This window comes from Chlorocebus sabaeus, chromosome 2, assembly GCF_047675955.1.
Source record: "Chlorocebus sabaeus isolate Y175 chromosome 2, mChlSab1.0.hap1, whole genome shotgun sequence".
NCBI lineage: Eukaryota > Metazoa > Chordata > Mammalia > Primates > Cercopithecidae > Chlorocebus > Chlorocebus sabaeus.
Window position 1 is genome coordinate 1,245,331 of NC_132905.1, and position 22,525 is coordinate 1,267,855.

The 22,525-nt window shown below is 49.2% G+C and overlaps 1 protein-coding gene across 6 annotated transcripts in view; it reads left to right on the forward strand.

Annotated features, from left to right (window-relative positions):
• Positions 1-22,525, forward strand: part of DIDO1 (death inducer-obliterator 1) — a 61,501-nt gene that overhangs the window by 33,177 nt on the left and 5,799 nt on the right. For all 6 annotated transcript variants that reach the window (XM_073005325.1, XM_008011543.3, XM_008011560.3 and 3 more), the window contains 9 exons: positions 8,617-9,073; positions 9,211-9,370; positions 10,792-10,908; positions 11,029-11,133; positions 11,430-11,565; positions 11,790-12,318; positions 13,054-13,207; positions 14,014-14,103; positions 14,952-15,147. In XM_073005325.1, the coding sequence (XP_072861426.1) occupies positions 8,617-9,073; positions 9,211-9,370; positions 10,792-10,908; positions 11,029-11,133; positions 11,430-11,565; positions 11,790-12,318; positions 13,054-13,207; positions 14,014-14,103; positions 14,952-15,147 (1,944 nt within the window). The remainder of the gene's footprint in view (positions 1-8,616; positions 9,074-9,210; positions 9,371-10,791; positions 10,909-11,028; positions 11,134-11,429; positions 11,566-11,789; positions 12,319-13,053; positions 13,208-14,013; positions 14,104-14,951; positions 15,148-22,525) is intronic.

Genomic DNA, 22,525 nt, shown 5'->3' on the forward strand with positions numbered 1-22,525 from the left:
ACTGGGAGTTGCAGCTGTGTGTTAAGCTGATCACAGACACCGGCTGCACCATCAGTGGGAAGCAGAGCCCATGTCCAGGATGCCTCCTGCTGCCCTGTGTCCATCCCTAGTCTGTCGGGACTTCCTGTCACTGTTTTCCAAAGCTGTACAAACCTCACTGGTGAACGTTCACCTTAACGATTGATTGATTGATTTTTAATCTCTGTTTTCACTGTCAGGCTCTGGTAAGTATTCGTACTCTCTTCATGCCAGTCTAATTGCATAGCCACACTGCCCAGCACTCCACATCCACCCCTGTCTGCACCATCAGTTGTTTGACGACAGCGCTGTATACGCTTCAGTTTTTCCACATTATCCACAGCCAGCACATGAAAGCATCACTTCTTTTTTCTGTTGTGGGAATCTTTGCAAGTTAGTGTTGCATCTGATGCTCAACTTACGTATGCTTTTCAGGTGTACATTTATTTTTGACTGGGCAGATAGGGGATTTTTTTTTTTCATGTCCAATTCACATGCTACACACCTGCATGAACACATTCGAACTTCGAAGGCCACGCACTGCTGCTTCATAGGCCCCACGGTAAGTGAGTTCACACCTAGAACCCTGTCCTGACCGCAGGACGCGTGGCTTGGACTTGGTATTCTACATGTGACTGGCTTTCTTGCCCTCCTCTCTCAAGTGTTTAGAGTGTTAAGATCATATCCTGCTCCAAATTTCGAATTAATGAGACGAAGATATTTCAAACAGATCTTTGAAACCTCAGATTCTGTAGTGCAACTTTAATGTTTTCTTGTTTCTCAGTTTTCTGCTATAAAACTATTTTCAGTTCATTCTTTAATGCCTTCTGTCTATAGTGCATTTTGTGCTTTTTAAAAAAAGCACTGAAAGGTTAAATAGCCTCAATTCAGAGACGATCACAGAGTGCCCCGCTTTCCCCGTCGTCAGACTTTGAGCAGATTCCCTAAGGGATGGCGCTTATGCAGGTGGGCAGACCTGTACTAGGTCTGGTGTGCTTTACAAAAATATGCTTGTGTGTGTGTGTGTGTGTGAGAGAGAGAGAGAGAGAAAGAGAGAGACAGAGTCTTGCTCTGTCGCCTAGGCTGGAGTACAGTGGCGCGATCTTGGCTCACTGCAACCTCCACTTCCGGGTTCAAACGATTCTCCTGCCTCAGCCTCCCAAGCAGCTGAGATTACAGGCCCTTGACACCATGCCTGGCTAATTTTTGTATTTTTAATAGAGACTGGGTTTCACTATGTTGGCCAGACTGGTCTTGAACTCCCGGCCTCATGTGATCCGCCCAACTCGGCCTCCCAAAGTGCTAGAATTGGAGGTGTGAGCCACTCTGCCTGGCGAAAAATATGCAGTTATTGAGTATGAATAACTGAATAAAAGAAGAAAAATATGTCATTCGTTTTGATCATGTAAACAGCCTAGACCTAAGAAATTGAGCCGCACATAAATTGAACCATGCTATTGCTGCATTATAATGAATCTTGAGATACCTTACATTGTTTGAGCTGAGAATTTTATGCTAGCAAATGTCTCAAATGTTCATCAGATTCTAGCACCTCTACAATAGAACAGTGATAATTTCAGCTTGGTTAATTTCCATCTGTGTCAACCAGAATTGAAAAGCTGCCAGAGACTCCACACGTGTAGCTGGAAGAGTCCGAGTACATTGCGGGAAGGGAGCATTGGTGGGAAGATGGAAGATGGGGAAATGAGGGGCTCTCGGCCCTGGGTTATTGCTTCCTGCCTGCCTCCTGCACTATGAGTGGGGAGAGGTCGACCAGGAGGCTGCTGCTCTGCCCATAGCGGGGTCCTCTGACCTTTTCTCCTTCTTCCCTCCTTTGCCACAGATCAGCTCCTCTGGGAAGCTGATTTGCTCCAGGGACAGGAAGTGGGGGAAATTGCCTGTTAGCCTTCCCAACACATCACCTCAAGTTAAAATTGGTGGATTTCCAGAATTTATACAGGGTGTGAATGGGGACGACACACTTTTGAGCTAGTAGCTTTCTGCTCATTTTGTTATCCCAGAAATGTCGTCTTCCCAAAAGGTGATTGATTGGAGCAGAGTTAGAGGCATTGGTGAGAGCAGGTACCATGTCTCTGTCTGTCTCCTAAACAACCTCTGCACTTTCGCGGGCTCGACAGCTACTGGGGAGCCTGCCACCACTGTCCGCCTTTGAGGCCCCCGCCCTACCTCCCTTGCTGGCCACAGAGCTTGCCCTCCCTGGTAGGGGGTGAGATTGGAAGTGAGAGGCTGGTGTGGGTCTGTCCCATGAGTTGATTCACACTTGCCTCACCGTACATGCTGTCAGAAGACCCACGTGGTGGAGCTGCCACTGCTGCTCCCCAGAGTGCACCTAGGCACCCTCCTGTCCTTCCCATGGTACTCGGTTGACCTGGGGGCTCCTGTGCAACAGGCGAGGTCTCGTGTGCACAGACGTTCTGCTGCTGCTGGAAGGAGGCTGTGCCCCCCACTAAGGTATCAGGAGGTCCTTCACAGCCTCAACTTGTTTCTCCCATTTGTTTTTAAAAATTGTTTCTTATATATACAGTTTCTTTAGCTTACGTAAACATTTGGCACATAACTTCTCAAAGATCATGTTTCTTTTGTGTTTTTATAAATTCTTGTTCCATTTTTTTCTCTTTATTTCCACTGTTCACTTCCCATTATTGTCCAGGCATGAAGTCAGTTGGAAATTTTTTTCTGAGATATACCTGACTGACCAGAATTTTGAGATGGAATTCTGGTATTTATGGGTATAATTCCTAGTATTTTGGACTCCCTAAATGGCTCATTAAGTGACTTAAACACTGAGGATCTGAACAGATTTTGACTGCAAAGCAGATTCTACAGTTTGTTTCATCTAACCGTTGGAGTTAAAATGGAAAACCTTGCCAGTTTGTAAACCCAAATCCAGATGCTGTGTTAAGCATGGTGCCCAGGTGGAAGCACTGCCTCTTGTTCCCACGTGCTGCCACAGAGATGGCCCTGGTGGCGTGAAATGGACGGAGAACACCGTTCACAACGATAACTCATGGTGTGAGCTCCAGAAGCACATGTCACTGAAATCCTAAGAGGATCCATTTTCAGTTTTCAATAATAAAACAATACACGAGGGATTCTAGAATCTAAGAATGTTTTGCAGGAATTTAAAGCCGGGAGAGGAGGGTGGCTTGTTCGCTGGTCCCGTGAGCTCTTTTTTGTCTGTCTCCTCCAGAGTTGTCAGCGGCAATAAAATGAGGCTGAGAGAGTCATCAGACTCTACGTGTCCACCAATCTCTTCCTCCCAATTAGAAAAATCAGAATCTGTACTGAGAAAGGCTATAGCTTGAGAGTTGTTTTTTCTGTTATCCATATAACTGGAAGTTTCTTGGGCTGTCAGTAGTAACATTCTTTTGGTATTTTTAAGTGTTTTACTTTTTATAAACTTAAAAAGCAGCCTGCTGTTGAGAAAATTACACCAGGAAAAGGTTTCACACCTCCGTAACCGTGAACCTGCACGGTAAAGCCCCACGTCGTCACCGCCCTGTGGCACCCCTGTCGGTCCCTCAGCTGCCCCCTTTGTGCTTATGCTTCACCCACCTTGGGCAGGTGGGGTGCAGGGATGGAAGTTTCCAGCAGGATCAGTCCCCCTGAATTCACCACCTCTTCAGTGACCTTCATAGGGCCTTTTGGAGCTATGGATCTACTCTAATAGTCTAAAGATGAATACTCAGGAAAGCCTCCTTGGCATTATCGGTGTCACAAAGTGCAGAGGTCAGCTCTGAAGACACCTGCTACAATTCCTCCAATGTGGTACCCAAGTTTCAGGTAGATTTCTATGAAGTTGTGGAATAATACTGGGTTTCTTTTTCTTTTTTTGTCTGCTAACACATCAGCATACACATTATATTCTTAGCTTCTGAAAGTTAGAGAAGTAACTTAGAAGATTGACAAGAATTTTTGCACTTATTTAAATGAAGGTTGTGGCAACTTTCATTTGCCGCAAACCTGGAAGAGTTCGGCAAGAAGAGCGTAAGGTAACTGACTTTATCCTCAACTGACCTGCTTGGTGCTGTCAGCTAGGGGCTTTATACTGAGTATGGCCCTTTGGGACTGGAGGGATTACGGGGGAGGGTTGTGGACTAATTTAACCTACCCCTAACATGTTGGTTTAAGTAGTAAACAATTTAGATAAAGGTTAAATTACTGGTGTGGGAGATCTTGGGAAGAGCAGCAGCTCTGCTCCCAAGTGGGTTTGGCAGCCAGGCACACACCATGTGCAGCTGGGCACAGCTGAAATTGCAGTTGAGTGGAACGTCCATCTGTCTACGTGGCCCTCACACGAGTTTCTTAAGGAGAATGACCTCTCCATTAAGTTGGAAGGCACTCAAATAGTGGGTATCAGTAAGAAAACTGACCAAGGAAGGCTTTGAGTATTCCAAAGCGTGGCAGTCTAGCTGTGGACCCTGCAAGGGTGTCCTGGCTGTAGTGATGGTCTCCTCTGAGGAGCATCTGGGATGTAGTCTGCCTGCTTTATTTGGGAATTAACCATTTCCCCCCGACATGAAGGCAAAGCTAGTAACTACTTGTAAGAGGCTAATTCATTTGAACACATTTTAGCACGTTGAGAAGAGCAAAAGCAGAACATTTTCTCTTGCCACTGTCACCTTGATTGTTCCCACTGGGGGCAATCTTGGTAGTGAAGAAACAGGTAAAGCGGGAAAATGTGTAAAACATTATTGTACACACGCCTCACTGAGGGCTGGAAATAGGCCTGACGTCACAGTTTACAGAATTTACTTCCACGGTTCCTTCCCTGTGTCTCTTGAGTGTATTTTCAGGTGCATAGCATAGGAACAGCCCTTAGAGCTGTAGCGGACGGTGATAGGCAGCATCAGGACACCGCGGGAGGCCGGTTGGAGGTCTGAGCACCCCAGCTTCCCTAAACCAGCCAGCAGTACTGCGACAGGGCAGGCCACTTCATCGTTAACACCTATGCGAGGGCAAGTGGTGGCTTTTAGTGATTTTTATAACCAGTTCCTTTCCCTGTGAGGAGCCATCCAGCACATAAGGTCGCTACACGTGGGCCTCTGGACAGGCCAGAACTGAGCAGACTTGGGTCTCTTGCCCCATATTTTAATCCCTGTCCTGCTAAAACTTCCACTGGGGCAATTGGATGGGTTCTACAGAGAGGAGCCAAATAGCACCATCCTCCGGTGGGGGCCTGATTTTCTCCTCCCCGTCTCAGCTCAGGCCCTGGTGCCACCCTGTGGCCAGCGGCACAGTAGCACCCAAACCAGCCAGCCTTCTGCTTTGGGGGAAATTGGCCAATTAGAGTGTGCTGCTGATCCATGTGCACGACGACGACCTGCTTCATTCTGCAGTTGGCTGAAACCCAGACCCGGCAGCAACAGTTCATCTGGGCCAGTGGCCTAGGCGGGCCCCCAGAATATGGGAGCTAAAGGAGACAGCACTGCGACCAAGGGGCAGAGAGGTGGGAGGGGCAGGGAACCCGTAGCTCTCAGGCATCAGTGCTGTGTGGTGTGACCAGGTCACCACCACTGCTGCCCTCAGGGAACCCAGCAGCGTGTAGGGGAGGCTCATGCCCTGACAGGGCCCTGTTTCTCTGCAGTGGGTTTTTTCCCAGGTTGCTTGGAGTTGCTGCTTGCCCCTCTCTAATGCTATACACCATAATAGTTAAAAGTGAATTTGGATGAACTTGCAAATCGAATTTTAGCTCTACTAAAAAGTGAGTTTCCCTATTTCGTCAGCAGCTGACTCAAGTTGAGCACCAGCCGTGCTGTCCCACCTGGTGTGGAATGGCTGTGTGCTCGGGTCCCTGGAGCAGTCGCTGGATGGAACATGTCCCTTCCGAGCAGGAATGGGGCTTTGTGTGTTGCAGGACACTGCTCCCAGAGGCCCGGCTTGGAACATTCTGCCGTTCAGTCACCTGACTGCCCATTTCCATGCTCTTTAAAGCACAGGTGAGGGATGACAAAGGGAGCAGTTAATTTTCTAAAATAGCAATGGTTAAGGAAAGGTATCTCCTGCTTTTCAAATAAATTACGTTCATCTGCTGTCCCCACTCTTGAGTAATGGGTGGTTTTAATCCCGTGTATTGGGAATGCCCTAAAATTCGTGTCTCAACTTGGGTTTTCCCTAAGTGAGGGAGACAGTACTCTAGTTACACGAGCAGAGATACTGAGCGTGGCCATGGACATCTCATTCCAACACTTAGGATCTGTAGAAATGGAGTTAATGTTTTTAAAGTTAGCATATAACCCTAACTTGAAACAAGGTGAACGTTAAACCACTAAAGATATCGTTCAGGTCACAGCACACAGGTGTTCTGTGTGTGACAGCCAAGGCATTTTGTTGAGGTTTCTGGAAATGCCTTAAGCCAGCTTTTTAGAGGTCTTTAAACATGTGATATTAAAACACTCCACAGTTTTCTAGTGCAGGCACTGAATTGGTTTGAGGTTTCAGTTTGAATCACGGTGGCTGGCTTCCTGGCAGGTGTTTGCCGCCTCTGGAGACCAGGGCTTGGTTCTGGGTGCCTGCCTGGTGTCAGCTTCCTGCCTGTGTGCCTCCAGCGCCCTAGGCCTGCTGTGCCTTTTCATTCCATCCCCACCCCACCCCCTCGCTGCTTCCCCCAAGAAAAAGGGCCTCCACTGATTTTTTTTTTTAGCCTGACTGACCTATTGAAACCCTGCAGGCCAGATGCTGCAGACCTGTGAGCTAAGTCTGAGTTAAACTGAGTTGTTACAAACAGATTTGCAAACACTAAGGTAGTGGCTACTTTGGTGTATAGACCTGATCTGATGAAATAGTACATGTAGAATTAAAAGCAAAGTTTCCAGGACAGGTAAAAACTAGCTGTCACCTTTGTTCCTGTTTTATTAGACATTGCCATTGCTCTATAGTGCACTTTGAAGATCCAGCTCCAACAGGAATGAGTGTTTTGGGGTGCAGTTGTGGGTGAGCGAGGCAGGGCCTGGCAGCATTGCCAAGCAGGGCGTCCTGTGGCTGGACCACATCTGGCAAGGGGTAGGCAGGGGCCATGAGGTTCGACGGGCTCTAAGATGAAAATACAGGATTTGCCTTTACTTAGTTACCATTAAAATGATGGTTAGGAAAGAACACATGGAACTCTTGAAAGTCGGGGTGAATATATGTTAACAGTGACACCATTGTTTGGAAGTCGGGGTATCTGTTAACAGTGACACCATTTTTTGGATCCATGTCGTACTGTTGCAAGTTTTGTAACATGGAAGGAACTGTACTTATCTGGGAAGCTGGGAAAACTCACAGCCCTGAGGCTGCTGCTTGATGGATTGACTGCTGGGGAGGACTGGCACCCACTGCCAACATGGCCAAGCCTGGCAGCACATGCAGGGCATCCTGCAGGACCAAGCTGGGGCAGGATGTTGAATCAGGCCTTATTTGTAGAGTCTTGGCTCTTTCCTGAGCTTTCAGACTTCCCTCATTTATTGAAAGCAGTCAGTAAGACGACAGTGGAGGAGCGCGGTTTTGTTTTCAATCCCTGGATAAAACCGAAGCGCTCTTGAGAGCATCTGTCACGTTCTCCCATTAGGCCTTTGGGAGTTTGGGAGGCTTGCTGCTGCACAGATCATTGGAAAAGCCTTTCCCTAGGAGGGGCCTTGTTTACTTGATCACCCAAGGTCCCAGGCACTTGCCCGTGGAGCTGAGACGGCCTCTGCTGTCCTGGGGCCCTCACGGGGGCCCCCTATTCCCCAGGCGCTTCACTCCTTTGTCCCCACTAGTTGGATCCCTGCCCTGTCTTGCGGTGCACCCCAGTGAGCCCTGTCCACTGGCATGCCATCTGTCCCCTGCTCGAGGGCCTTTGAGCTCTGACAGTCTCACACGGGGTTATAAAGTGATTGATTCTCCACTGGCATAGAAGGCTTTTTGTGCAAGTTGAGGGGGTTTGACATCTTTGAGCTTTTAATTATAATCCTTGTTTGGACTAATACTTAATGGAATTACAGCGTGAGGGTTGTGAATGGAAACATTCCTGTAACAGCACTGCTGGGTTTTCAGCTTCTCACTCTTCGTGTAAAGGTGTGGCTGCTCTTCCCATGGTGCAGGTGTATGCCAGCTTTCCTTATTTTTATTAATGGCATCACCTCCAATGGACTCCAGTCTGGAAGGACAATGAAGTGAGATGTGTCAACCCCACCCACCAGGCTAAGAGAACCTGTTTTACCCTTCTAAACGATCTTTTTCACTGAAGTTTACAAAAAAGCCTGCAGTTGAATTAATGATGTGCTGTTCTAAATCTGCCTTTTTAAAATTGATAATGTGAGATTGTCCTTCAGTTTTGAAGCTTAGTGCTCAAGTCAAGCCTTTAATAACTAGAGTTTGCTGGTTGAAGGTAAAAGATGTAATAAAGCATTTTTCTTTCTGAAATAAAATGTAGTCACCGTCATAAATGCTGCTGGCGGTCTTCCCTGACACTCCTCTGAATGTTAAGATTTTACAAATCCTTTTCTCTATGTGTGTCCTATTCAGTAATGCCAGGTGAGCGCTTCCAGGTTTAGAGTCAGGTGACAGCACCCCGCGGTGTCCTCCCTCACTCAGCGCCTGTGTTCTCCTTTGTAGCCACGAAGGAAGACAGGAGGTCCGAGGAGAAAGCGGCAGCCACGGCAGCCTCAAAGAAAACAGCCCCTCCGGGCTCTGCGGTGGGCAAGCAGCCTGCACCTAGAAACCTCGTGCCAAAGAAATCTTCTTTTGCTAATGTGGCAGCAGCCACACCAGCCGTTAAAAAGCCACCCTCAGGTTTCAAGGGCACCATCCCCAAGAGGCCATGGCTCTCCGCTACCCCATCGAGTGGTGCTTCAGTTGCCAGGCAGGCAGGACCGGCACCTGCAGCTGCCTCCAAGAAGTTCCCCGGCTCTGCTGCCTTGGTGGGAGCCGTAAGGAAGCCAGTGGTACCTTCTGTTCCAACGGCCTCGCCAGCCCCAGGACGCCTCGGGGCTATGAGTGCTGCCCCATCGCAGCCAAATTCACAAATTCGGCAAAATATCAGACGCTCCTTAAAAGAGATTTTGTGGAAAAGGTGGGCTGTTCTGCTTGATTTCTTACCCATTAAAATGGAAGGGCTTTCAGTACAGTGTGGCTGCAGGATTGCCTCACTGTTCAAAAAGTTTAATATACGCAAGTGTCTTATGTAGTTCCTTTTTTTATTCTGTTCAGAGTCAATGACAGCGATGACTTAATCATGACAGAAAACGAAGTAGGAAAAATCGCCCTCCATATTGAGAAGGAGATGTTTAACTTGTTTCAAGTTACAGATAATCGCTACAAGAGTAAATACCGCAGCATCATGTTCAACCTGAAGGACCCTAAAAATCAGGTGTGTGCCTGGTGTCCGTGCATTGGAGTATTCCTGTTCTGTTCACTGGATGCTAAAGGGATAAACCAAACAGTATTTTGAGATGTTTGTGTCCTTTCCAGGAAAGCTGAGACATCTCCTTCTCCTTTGTGACCCTTCCGCCAGCCCGTGTATTGTCGTATTGGTGTTGAGGGTCCTGGAAGGCCCTTTCCTTCCCTGCCTTAACTGGGGTCCTGTCTGCTATTGGCTTCCCTGAAGTCCACGTTTTATCACCAGATTAGCCTCCTCTAAACATTGCTGTAAAATTACAAGCCAGTCACTTCACTTCACTGGCTCCAAAATAAAGTCCAATTCTTTTTTTTTTTTTTTCTTTTTTTTTGAGACGGAGTCTCGCTCTGTCGCCCAGGCTGGAGTGCAGTGGCCGGATCTCAGCTCACTGCAAGCCCTGCCTCCCGGGTTCCCGCCATTCTCCTGCCTCAGCCTCCCGAGTAGCTGGAACTACAGGCGCCCACCACCTTACCCGGCTAGTTTTTTTTTGTATTTTTTAGTAGAGACGGGGTTTCACTGTGTTAGCCAGGATGGTCTTGATCTCCTAACCTCATGATCCGGCCGTCTCAGCCTCCCAAAGTGCTGGGATTACAGGCTTGAGCCACCGTGCCCAGCCAAAGTCTCAATTCTTTGTCCCAGTATATGAGGGTGCCCATATTATGGCCTCAGACAGCCTTTTCCACCTTATTTTCTCATATTGCTCACCAGCTGAGTGAGCCTGACGGTTTGGGCTGCTTTAGTGAGTTCTCACCACTTGGAGCAGGGGCTGCTTATGCCCAGGTTGTGGAATCAGTCCTTCCTCACTGCAGTGTGGGGTGGGCGGTGCTCGGCCCATGCAACAGGGACAGAAACTCCAGCTGGGAGGGATAGGCCGCCTGCCTGGTGGCCTCTCACCGCCAGGCTTACAGCCTTCTGGTGTTCTCTCTCCATCGGCCTCCAAACCCCTCCCTGTTTAGAATTTTAGAATATTGAAAGACCCTGACTTTGCATCTCACCATTGAACAGCCACAAACAGAAATGATTTCTTCCTTCTTTTGTCGCTGACACTACCTTTTTGACTTGTGTCCACCTTGTGTACGTAATTGTTTTTCCTGAGGTGTTGTGTGTGGTTTTTTTAGCAGAGCCAGTGCAGCATGGGCCGTGAGACCCACTGTTTAACCTTATGACTTGTGCTCTCTGGGCCCCCATTTGCTCACAGCAGGGATGACCCAGGGCGCACTCTCACAAGGCCGTTTGGGGAGTTAGAGAGGTCTGCCCAGTGCCACACGCAAGTGGGCCCTGAGGGCGTTTGTCCTGTGCCCGCTAAACTTCTGGGCAGCTCTGTTTTCTATAAGCTCTCTGTATTGACAGATACAGGAATAGTATTTGAGTAAATGAAAAATATTTGTTTATAGGGACTCTTCCATCGTGTTCTGCGTGAGGAAATCTCTTTGGCAAAACTTGTGAGACTGAAGCCAGAAGAACTTGTATCTAAAGAGCTTTCCACGTGGAAAGAGAGGCCGACAAGATCTGTGAGTGCGGAGGCACCTGGGACTTGAGTTTAGCAGAAACAGATTCATAGACGGCTGCATGAGCAATGCTTTCCTCCTAGAAAACAAGGCTTAAGCTCTGTTGTGTCTTTTTCATTTCAGGTGATGGAGTCCAGAACTAAACTGCACAATGAAAGCAAGAAGACGGCCCCCAGGCAGGAGGCCATCCCCGATCTGGAGGACTCTCCACCAGTGTCAGATTCAGAGGTAAGCATTTGGGAGCTTTTGTGTTCACCAAGATAGATTAATCCATCCCAAATGTTTTGAGGTTATCTTAAATTATTGGGCAGGACACTGAGCTTACAGCAGGTGTATGTCATTGTGGCATTCCTCAGTCCTTGTATTCGGTGTATGTCATTGTGGCATTCCTCAGTCCTTGTACTCGGTGGTCCTTTTTTCTCCCCCGTGGGTCTCAATCCCATGAGACCACTTTTCTTGGGTGTTGTTAATTTGGAGCTGAGTTTGGAGAAGAAATGACCTCACCTTTTTTCTTTTTCTTTTAGGAGCAGCAGGAGTCAGCACGTGCTGTCCCTGAGAAGAGCACAGCGCCGCTCCTCGATGTCTTCAGCTGCATGTTGAAAGACACCACCAGTCAGCACCGCGCACACCTCTTCGACCTCAACTGTAAAATTTGCACAGGTGAGCACGGTTTGGGGGGTGGAGCCTTGAAGCTGAGACTAAACTTAATTTTGTTAAATGTCACTGAATTCTTCTACAAGCAACTACACTTAAGCCAAGCTTAAACATGCAGAAAGGCCAGAATGATTTCCTGCCCTGCCTTTAGAGTGTTGCTTTCGGCTTGGTGTGAGAAACAGTCGTGTGCCGGCTGGGTTTCTCACAGAGCCTTTCCTTGCCTTCTTCAGGCCAGGTTCCCTCTGCAGAAGATGAGCCAGCTCCAAAAAAACAAAAATTGTCAGCTTATGTTAAGAAAGAAGACTTAAAATCGAAGCCTGACAGCTCTGCCCCTGACCCAGCTCCTGATCCAGCTGATGAGGTGATGCCGGAGGCTCTGCCTGAAGTTGCCTCTGAGCCAGGCCTGGAAAGTGCTGCTCATCCAAACGCGGACAGAACATACTTCCCTGGGCCTCTAGGAGATGGTCATCCCGAGCCCTCCCCGCTGGAAGACCTGTCCCCCTGCCCAGCCTCCTGTGGGAGCGGGTTGGTCACCACCGTCACAGTGTCCGGCCGGGACCCCAGGACTGCTCCAAGCAGTTCATGCACAGCCGTGGCCTCCGCAGCAGCCCGCCCAGACAGCACCCACGTGGTGGAAGCCAGACAGGACATGCCGAAGCCTGTCTTGACTTCTGTGATGGTGCCCAAGTCCATACTAGCTAAGCCGTCCTCATCTCCTGACCCAAGATACTTGTCAGTTCCTCCGTCACCAAATATCAGGTGGGTACTTCAGGTGTGGTCTGAACAAGCCAAACTTTTTTTTAGATTAACAAAAGGAAAGATAACTGGTGACTAAATAGTTGAACTCGGAAATTTAACCTGGAATACAACTTCACTCTCATCTTTTAGAATGTCCCAGTTGTAGGGTGCCTTATTGTCCTTTTGGAAGTAGAGATCTTGGAAATTTACATTTAGATTTGTGCTCATCCAGTTTTGTTGTCTATTCACTTTATTTTTCTTTAACCAAAATGTCTGTATCATTATAATTAAAGTAAGTAATTGGCAAAAGTAAGCTACCAAAAACGTAAAACTTACAAGAGTTCACTTTTGCTTTTACATATAAAGTCTTTGTACTCTTGAAGCCGGGCACAGTGGCTCACACCTGTCACCCCAGCATGTTGCAGGGCAGAGGTGGGAGGTGTGCCTGAGCCCAGGAGTTTGAAACCAGCCTGAGCAACATGGCAAAACCCCATCTCTACAAAAAGGACAAAAATTAGCCAGGCATGATAATGCACGCCTGTAGTCCCAGCTACTTGAAAGGCTGAGGTGGGAGGATCACCTGAGCCTGGGAGGTGGAGACTGCAGCCAGCCGTGTTACCCCACTGCACTCCAGCCTGCACGACAGAATGAGATCCTGTCTCAAAAAATAAATAAATAAATAAATAAATAATCTACTTTTGAAATTCTCATTACACAGAGGGACATTGACCTTTTTTTCATGGTTTTGTTTTACAGCACCTCAGAATCACGGTCCCCTCCAGAGGGAGACACGGCCCTCTTTTTGTCTCGACTCAGCACCATTTGGAAAGGATTTATTAACATGCAGAGTGTGGCAAAATTTGTCACTAAGGCGTATCCTGTCTCTGGGTGTTTTGATTACCTCAGTGAGGTTAGAACCAAGAAAATGTGTGTGCGTGTGTGTGTCTTTCATAGGAGTTTCTAAACTAGAGTCAAACACATGACTTTCAAGAAGTAGGAGAGAAACAGAAATGCCTGACACCCTTGCAACTGACTGGATACAGAAATGCCTCTAAATGCAAAGTGGTGATGGCTATGATGAGTCCACAGGTTCAGCAGTTTGGAAAGGGTCAGAAATGTGAGCCTGTAGTCTGGCCTGTCAGTGACCGGTTTCGCTGGGGCACTGACCAGATGGCTGTGCGCACAGCCACCAGCACAGCCAGGTGTTCGGAGCCAGCTTTACACACACCTGGCCACTTGTGGGGTGGCGCATATGACCCCATGGCAGGCCTTTTAGTTCCAGAATTAACCAGAAAACAGCACTGGCATTTATGACTTTAATGCAAGGAGTCACCCTGGCTCATACGTGAATCGTTACTCCCTGTGTGTGTACATAAAGACAGCATAGACGTGTTGGGCAGTGATTTCTAAACATAATCTTTACGTGACTCGTTACTCTCTGTGTATGTACATAAAGACAGCATAGAAGTGTTGGGCAGTGATTTCTGAACATAATCTTGTTTGGCAGAAGGTTGGCATCATACCCCCCTCGGATTTGGTAACTTGTAATCCTGGATTTAATACAGCATTGAATACATTTAATACAAGAGTGACTATTTTCCTTGGAATAGTTGTGGTCTTCTTGAATCTTGGATAGTATGTGCCTTCAAATGACTGCATTCATCTTTTTGTGACTACTACAGTTCAAAGTGATTTACTCCAGTGCTTTCTGTTTAGGATTTGCCTGACACGATCCACATTGGTGGGAGGATTGCACCGAAGACAGTTTGGGATTATGTTGGCAAACTCAAGTCTTCTGTGTCTAAGGTATCTGCTTATAGTATAAATTCTGCAACCATGGAAAATCGTGTTTATTTAAACACATCTTTTTTTAACCTCTTATTTTGATGGGTTAACACTTAAAATGTTAGCCTGTAGCTTATTAGATATTTCCAGGTGAATGTTAAAAATTAAGTTTTGCAGTGAGCTGACATCACACCACTGCACTCCAGCCTGGGAGAGCAAGACTGTCTCAAAAAAAAAAAAAAAAGTTTATACAGTTGTATTACTATGTGAAGGTGTTTGAGTATACAGTGGTAGGAGGTTGTTTCTAATATAATAAATTATATAATAATGTATAATAATGTATGTGCAGTTAAATTTTAGTAAGAAATATATAAGCTTTATTTTCTTGTTTTTTTAATGATTGAAGGAGCAGGTGGTGTCTTTTGCAGGGGTGATCAGGCTCAGGGCACTCAACCTGGGCTCTTAAACGGTCTTGGTTTTCTGGGACCCGCTGAGATTTAGCTACAGCTGTGTGTGTCTGTGGTTTTCTCTGGGGAAGCTCTGTAGTCTTCGTCAGGTTCACAAAAGGGCTAGATCCTGTCGTCTAGTTTAACCCTCCTCTGGGGAGGTGCACAGCCAGCCATTGCAGATCATGCAGCTGGTTCCTCGTGACCGGGGCCATCGTGCATGTAGGAAAAGCCGGCTCTGCTCCAGACACTGCTGGGCTCACATGTCACGCGAATTGCCTCACTGAGACAGGAGCTCTGTGAGATCATGGCTGTGAGTAGGAGAGATTTTACAAGGTTTCCTGTTGAAAGCAGGATGTGAATCGGGCGTGTGATGCTTGAGCCGCATTTTCTTTATGAGTGCTTCCCACTCTTCCATTGCAGGAGCTCTGTCTGATCCGCTTCCACCCTGCCACAGAGGAAGAGGAGGTCGCCTATATCTCTCTCTACTCCTATTTTAGCAGCCGTGGCCGCTTTGGTGTTGTAGCTAATAACAACAGGCACGTCAAGGACCTCTACCTGATCCCACTGAGCGCCCAGGACCCTGTTCCATCCAAACTCTTGCCCTTTGAGGGACCAGGTAAGCGCTGGCTTTCTGGGTGGAGGTGAGGCCCACCTGCACCTGCACCCCTCCTCCCACTGACGTGCCCCGCTGGGTCCTGACCAGCCCAGGGCTCTCTGGGAGCAGGAGTTAGGAGCACAGACTCAGCGGTTAGCAATAGGATTGATCTTTGAGGGCGTAGGACTGTGGCACTAGAAGTGCCCCCTATTCACAGCATAAATTGTCTTAGAAGAGTTTTTTAGAGAGGGAAAAACCCACAGCTTGCAACCAGCTCATCCTGGCCTCAGGTCAGAGAAGACGCAGTGCCCAGGAGCCCGAGGCTCAGCCAGAAAGGGAGGTGACACTCCCAGCTGCCTTGTTCTTTCCTCCAGATAGACTCAGGAGCCAGCACACACCAGGAAGTGGCTCCATCAGGGGTAACTTCTCTAACAGGGATGGATTTCCAGGAGATTTAAAAATAATGACAGAAAACTATTTCTGGAAAGAATTACTTGCAAATCTGTGGCTCAAATTGTAATAGCTTCATTCATCTTTGGCCAGCTACTTTGTGTTTGTACATTCCTTGGGAAGTACTGTACTTAAACGATTATTTACAAATAGCCTAAAATATATCTTTGTCAAGGGTTGAGGGTGGTTCCAGGGGCCACATGCTCTGTCAGTGACCAGCTCTTTCATAGCCCCTTAGCAGAAGCTGATGTGACTTCAGTTAGGGATGAGTATCCGCTGCCCAACTGCAGTGTCTCCTTGGCCATGCAGTCCCCAGAGGATCAGTGTTCTCTAAAAGTGGGTGCGTGAATCACACAGTGTCCTCTTAAGTGCTTCGTCATAAAGGCAGGTGCTGTCTAGACCCTGTGCCTCAGTGCCCTCTGTCCCTGTCACCAGACCTCGGCGGGTGTTCCTGCCACAGCTGTGCAGGGTGCTCCCACCCACACTCCTCACGCCACACCCTAGCTAGCTGGGGTCCTGTAGGGGCCACTCCACATCTTGGGCGAGGCTTCTGTCACCCCAGGCACAGCCCATGTTCCTACTGGAGCCCATTTCACAACTGGAGTGGGCTCGGCCTGTGCCTGTGTTGTGGAATTGTATGTCCATAAAGGGATTGGTTGGTATCAGTAATTTCAGGGTTAAATATTTGCTGGCATGATGCATTAAATTATTTTAGTGCCAGATACATTTTTAAAAGCAAAGTGCTTTAGTGTGTCCCCTCAAATCCTACTTGGGATAAAGAGATGCCACCTAATGGGTGGCAGAAAGGACCCTGGTAGAGGTTCTAGGTGATGCTTGTGAAGAGCTCTGGCCAGTTCCACGTGACCAGGGAGAGGAAAAGCCCGGCCCTCCTGGAGGTGAAGACCGAGAAGCTGACCTCTCCAGCACCTGTGAAGACCCCCTGGTCAGTTGCAAGTGCAGCAGTGTGTGTGCAGAGTCAGTGCAGACACTGCGGCGCCTCAGCGCCTCACTGCTGGGGTGAAAAAAGCACTTTTTATTTACAGAAACGTGAATTAATAGATAGCGAGCCTCCCCTTTTTAAAAAAATTGAAGCGATATTTCATCCTTTTTTGAGCTCCTTTCCCTACTCCATCTCCAAACTTGGAGCTGTCAGGTGAGCACAGGTTGTAGAGTGTTGAGCGAGCCCTGGCACATGCCGGGCACAGGGTTCCCCACACTGGGCAGTGATAGGGCCCAGGGAGGGCCTCGGAGGGGGTTCCCCACACTGGGCAGTGATGGGGCCCAGGGAGGCCACCAGAGGAGCGGCACCCCCGTTCTCCCCACAGCAAGGGCTGGCTGGGCAGGTGCAGCCCTGGGGCAGAGGGAGAGGACAGGTCTCCCGGCACCTCCCGGATGGCACCGGGACAAGGAGGGCTGGGCTGGGGTCACTCACCTTGTCTGTTGAGTGCGACGGTGCCAACCACCCACACTGTCAGCTCCGCGACCAGCTGGGGAAACGTCACACTCGCCCACCAAGGCACTCGCTGAGGCCACAACGCCGCCTGACGGGGACACACAAACGCTCCGGGGACTTTGATGCACCATAAAGAGCAGAGGCGTCTGGGTAAAGTAACACAGGGCAAGGGACTTTAGAGAAGTAACAGCGAGTGAAACTTTTCCATACACTTCAGAAATGTTTTAACTTAAGGCTTCAGTATAATGTTAAATTCTCCTGATGTCCTTGTTGACATGAATATGTGTGCGTGAAATTTCACACACTTCCATGGTCACTAAACAGCCTTTTCCCCGGGCCAGGCCATTGGGTACTTGGCCCACTTCACGTACTGATGACTTGACTTGGCGTTTTCTAGATATAAACATGTACATGTGTGTCCTGGCTTTGTGGTGTAAATGTGTAGTGCATGTGTGTGTGTGTGTGTGTGTAAGGCTAGGTCTTGGCACGTTTCCTGTCTCAGCGGACCCTGTCCTCATGGAGTTAGTCTCTGCCCAGAAGCCCTTGGACAGCACAGGCCACACCTGAGGGCACGGATGGTGGTGGCCACACCTGAGGGCACGGATGGTGGTGACTCCACAGAGCTGTGGTCAGGGGTGAGTGTGTGCCGCGTGGCCTAGAGTCATGCCCCTAGAAGTGCTGGGCGAGGGTCTGTAGGGCCCAGTGCCATTCCAGAGCCTCTTCTCTGCAGCACATGCAGCACAGGCCTGAAGGAGACCTGGCGCCCCAGCCTTGAGCTGCCCATCTGCATCAGGGCACCGATGTGGGAGCATCTTCCCCTGGGGGTGTTAAGGAGAAGGTCCTGTTGGGGGTAGAGATTCACGCAGAAAAGAGTGACAGACTCATCCATGTGCCTCAGTTTATACCACACAATTGCAGGTGTCCTGCCTCCCACACATGGGGCCTAATGGGTTCTGACAGCGTGGTGTCTAGTCCCAGCCCCGTTGGTGCTTGCTGTTCACATCTAAGCAAGTGAAGGACTGAAGGTGCCCAGCTGTGCCCTCAGGGGAAACCAAGTCACCTGCCCTGTCAACACTTGGCCCTTCTTGGGCAGTGAGAGTGGAGCTGCCCCCGCAGCACCCTGGGGAGCCGTGCAGTTCACAGAAGTAGCTGGATCTCCCCGAGGACATTTGTCCTTGCATGTCTTAATGATTTGTCCACAAAAACACCAGGTTTTCTTCTCTGCCCCTCTGCCCTGCAGTGGAGGCACTCTCCGTAACTCAGCATCACTGGGGGGCAACTGGGAGGCCTGGGTCCGGGTGACCTCCACCTAGATATTTACCCAACTCAGTTCCAGCTCTACCAACAGGGCCCCCTGCAGGGACTTGGGGTGGCAGAGTCTAGGCCTGTCTCAGGGCCTTGTTCATGGAAGGGAGATGAGTCGGGTTGAAAGCTCATCGTGGAGGGTTCTGTATGGGGCCCTTACAGGACTGGACCACAGCCAAGATGCCTGCCTGTAAACCATGCCCAGCCCCCGTCATTTCCACGTGAAGCCGCAGGCCTCGGAGCCTTGGTCTGAAATGCCTGTCAAGTGACCTCGGTCCATAAACGTGGGTGCACAGTCTGTTCCCCCCAAATACAGGGCAGGAGGAACACCGCCCTCTGTAGCTGCTCCAATGGAAAGGGCTCTTTTCTCTGAGGTCTTTATACATTAGAAAGCTCTTCTGGGAAGAATGAATCCATAGTGTCCTTCTGTATTCACTTTTAACTGCTTTCTAAATTAGCTGAGAAATTCTGACTTGAAATATTGTCAGGTAAGCATTTCTTCAGTTTTCATGTGTGTATGTAACAGTAGCTTTGCATGGAAATTGTAATCAGTATTGAATGGAATGTACTGCCTTCTCCTCCTAAATCAATAAACATATTTCGTGGAAACTGGTCCTTGTTTGTTTGAATTGGAACCATTTGGTGGCTCCTGGTCACCTCTCCTAGGCCCCCCTTTGCTTTCCATAAGCCAGCGCAGCACACCCTGGTGGTGCCCCCAGCCCTGCAGCCCGCCTGGCAGGGGCTGGAGCTGACGCAGTGCAGGCTGGTGCTGCCCTGGGGCCCTTCTCGGCACCCCGGCACCCAGAAGAAGATGGACATCGCTCTCTCACCTGAGGCGTGCTGGACCCAGCTGCTTTGTGCAGGTCGTAGGGATTCCCAGTTGGTACGAGGGAGGGTCTGTGTGTGTGTGAGTGGGTGTGTTTGGTGGGCTGGGGGAAGTCACTTCTTCCCACCTTAATTGCCAAGTCTTTCTATCCAAGTCATACTCAGAACCCTTGTTGATTAACTTCCACACAGTTTCTGTTCCAGCAGGTGTGAACATTTTGTTTTGACAGAAGCAGACCATTGAGAGAGTTTTCATTTTAAATCACTGATAGTAGGATGTGCTTGGTGGGTGAGTTTAGGGGTAAAGGCCTCATTGTGATAGTTTGGAGTTGGGAGGAGTCAGGTTTCAGGTGGTTCATTAGTTAAGAGGGAGCGTCTTCCTGCAGCCTCAGGTTCAGTACCAAGGGCGCTTCCTGCAGCCTCCGAAGCAGGTGGTTCCCTTCGTCAGCTGCCTTGTCCCCCAGTCCCTATTGCCGACACACCTGGACACAGATCCTGGTTTTGGTCTTGGCCCACACAGCTTTTCGAAAACGCCCTTTGTCTTCAGTGTCTTGCGTTCTTTTCCTGTGCGTGTGGTCTGATTCTGACCACTGAGTCCAGACGCCTCCTTCGTGAATACGCAAAGGACACAGACATGGTGCTAAAAAGGCCTGTTTGCTTGCACATGATACGCCCAGAAGAAAACCATTTCGCCCTCTGGCCTTTCAGAGGGTGTTGGGGGAACGTCCACACGCTTGTTCCAGGCCTGATCAGTACCCTTCAGTGGAAGTGCAGGGGCACGTTTAGCCACAGCTTGCATCTCCGGGCCCCGGGCCCTGGTTGCTCCTGGCCGCCTGCTTTATGAACTGAGGGCCTCAGTAGCCCTCAGGAGGGAGGTGGGTAAGTAAGCCTGCCGTGCCCTGTGCTGCCTGCGGCCTGGCTGGTGCCTGCTTCACGCAGGCCTGTCTCTGCACCTTCCCGGGGCACACTCCCTCCCAGGGTTCACACACACCACGGGGCAGTTGCCGAGGGGAGGGGTGAGCCTGGGAACAGCCCCTGGGCAACCTTGATTGCCCCTCCTGAGGTGGGGGCTCTGTGACCTTTTGACCTTACTGGTCTGCTGGACATGCCAGGCACTGCCAGGCACTCCCTCTCCTCCAGGGAAGATGGCTCCCAAGGTCCAGTCAGGTGAACGGCACTGCTGCTTCCATGAAGAGTTATTTCCAAGGTGCTGGCCACTTTTCACATATTCACGCGACCGTAGTAACAAACAGGAGTGGGTGCCGGCCACGTTTTACATGTTCATGCAACCATAGTAACAAACAGGAGTAGGCGACAAGTTTGTTTCACAACGGGTGTGCCTTTTTGGACAGCCCAATTTAAATTTTAAATGGCGGGGAAATTCAGAATGAACACCCATCTGACTCTGCAGCTTTATTTAGTCACCAGTGTCTGCAGATGAGAGCACCAACAGCTGGGAGCATTTACACGTGCCAGCCGCGTGTTTGATGCCAATCTCCAGATAGTTGCTGTTTTCAAGACTAAAGGATCTTGCCAGAGCTGGGATATCCTAATTATGTTTTTCATTAACAAGCAAGTTAGCCATTAAAAGTTTGAGTTGGAGTGACACACCACAAGACGGGACCACGTAACAGTGATTTTGTACATCATTCCGCCACCCTGACAGCCCTTTAGAAGCTGAGAGTCTCCCTTGGGCGGCATGTCCCCTGTGTGTCAATGAGTCAGCACTAGGCTCCCCCAGGTGACTTCCCCACACAAGGCCCCACAAGCCCTACTGCCTGGGATCCCTCCCGAAGCCTAGCCCATGCCTGTGTCTGTTCCCCGTGTCAGTTCTGCAGGGAGAGGGCCTGGCTTACAGGAACTCAGCCTGAGCCTCAGTGCCCTTCCCACCAGGGCATGGTGGGCTCTGCAGATGTATGGTCCAGGAAGGCCATAATAGCCAATTTCACAACTGACCATACCCGAAAAGTGGATTTGAGTAAGCTGTGTAATAGTTCATTCAGTAAAAAGATAGCTATTGTGGTGAGAGAAGTACTATTTTAAACTATGTTTAACTCATGTTAATCAGAATGTGAACTTGACAGGTTGCCCTTCGTATTTGCTGAGCAGCAGAGCTCAGCTGTGCCCTTCGGTGTGGCCTGGCTGGCTTTCCTGCTTCCCTCCTCCTGTGCCCACCCAGCCCTTTCACTGGCACCGTGCTACCATCCGGGGAACAGAATGAAGAGGAGGTGGAGATGAGGTGCTGGGATACCTCACCCCTCTCGCTGCGCTCGAGTCTCAGCTCTGCCAGGCAGCCTGTGAAGGAAGAGGCCTTTGGCCCTCTCGCCAGGAGGGAGGGAGCATCCCATGAGCAGGCTGGTCCCAACTCAGTCTGGCAGGCCTGGTATTCCTCCCTTAAGGGTGAGATGGACACCCACCACCCTCTGTGCTCAGCCTGCCCATCAATTCCTTAGTGGAATTTAGGGAGATTAACAACAAATGTGTTTAGAACTACAGGGTGGTGCCTGTCCAAACAACCTGAAGCGATCTGTGATGATCTTTAACATCACCAGAGGCACGGGAAATCGTACTGGTTTTCATTGTAAGGGAAAAAAAGCTGTAACGTGAGCACCTTTTGTATACCACAATAATGTTAAATTATCTGTACATTGAGTTTTTACGGTTTAGTTTCATATATTGTTACGCTGCCAAAATGCTCTGCCCATGTGTATCATTTTTCCCTCAGCTGCTGTTTTGGGATGTGGGTTTTTCTATTCCCCTTTGGCGTTCTTGATTGATTATGAGTATGGGGAGGGTTGTTACTGGAACGTTAGTACTCCTGATCTAAGTTACCACAGCTTACAACTTTGGGAATAGTTCTCTTTGAAGAATTTTTTTTTTAACTAATACTGTGCCTTAAAACCCCCAGTGCGCGTCGTTCACCTGCTCTTTTGCCACCCGTTTGCTGAGCACCTCTGGGCTTTACGTGAGCACCGTGTCCTGTGTTTACAAGGACGCAAGCCTTAGGCAGTCTTTGATACGTGAATGCTCACTGAATTTCTTTCTAAACCTAAAACATTTATTTTTTTCCCAAGACGGAGTCTCACTCTGTCGCCCAGGCTGGAGTTCAGTGGCACGATCACGGCTCACTGCAATCTCCGCCTCCCAGGTTCAAGCAATTCACCTGCCTCAACATCCTGAGTAGCTGGGACTACATGCACACGCCACCACACCTGGCTAATTTTTGTTTTTTTGTATTTTTAGTAGAGACAGGGTTTCACCATGTTGGCCAGGATGGTCTTGATCTCTTGACCGCATGATCTGCCTACCTTGGCCTCCCAAAGTACTGGGATTACAGGTGTAAGCCACTGCACCTGGCCCAATTTT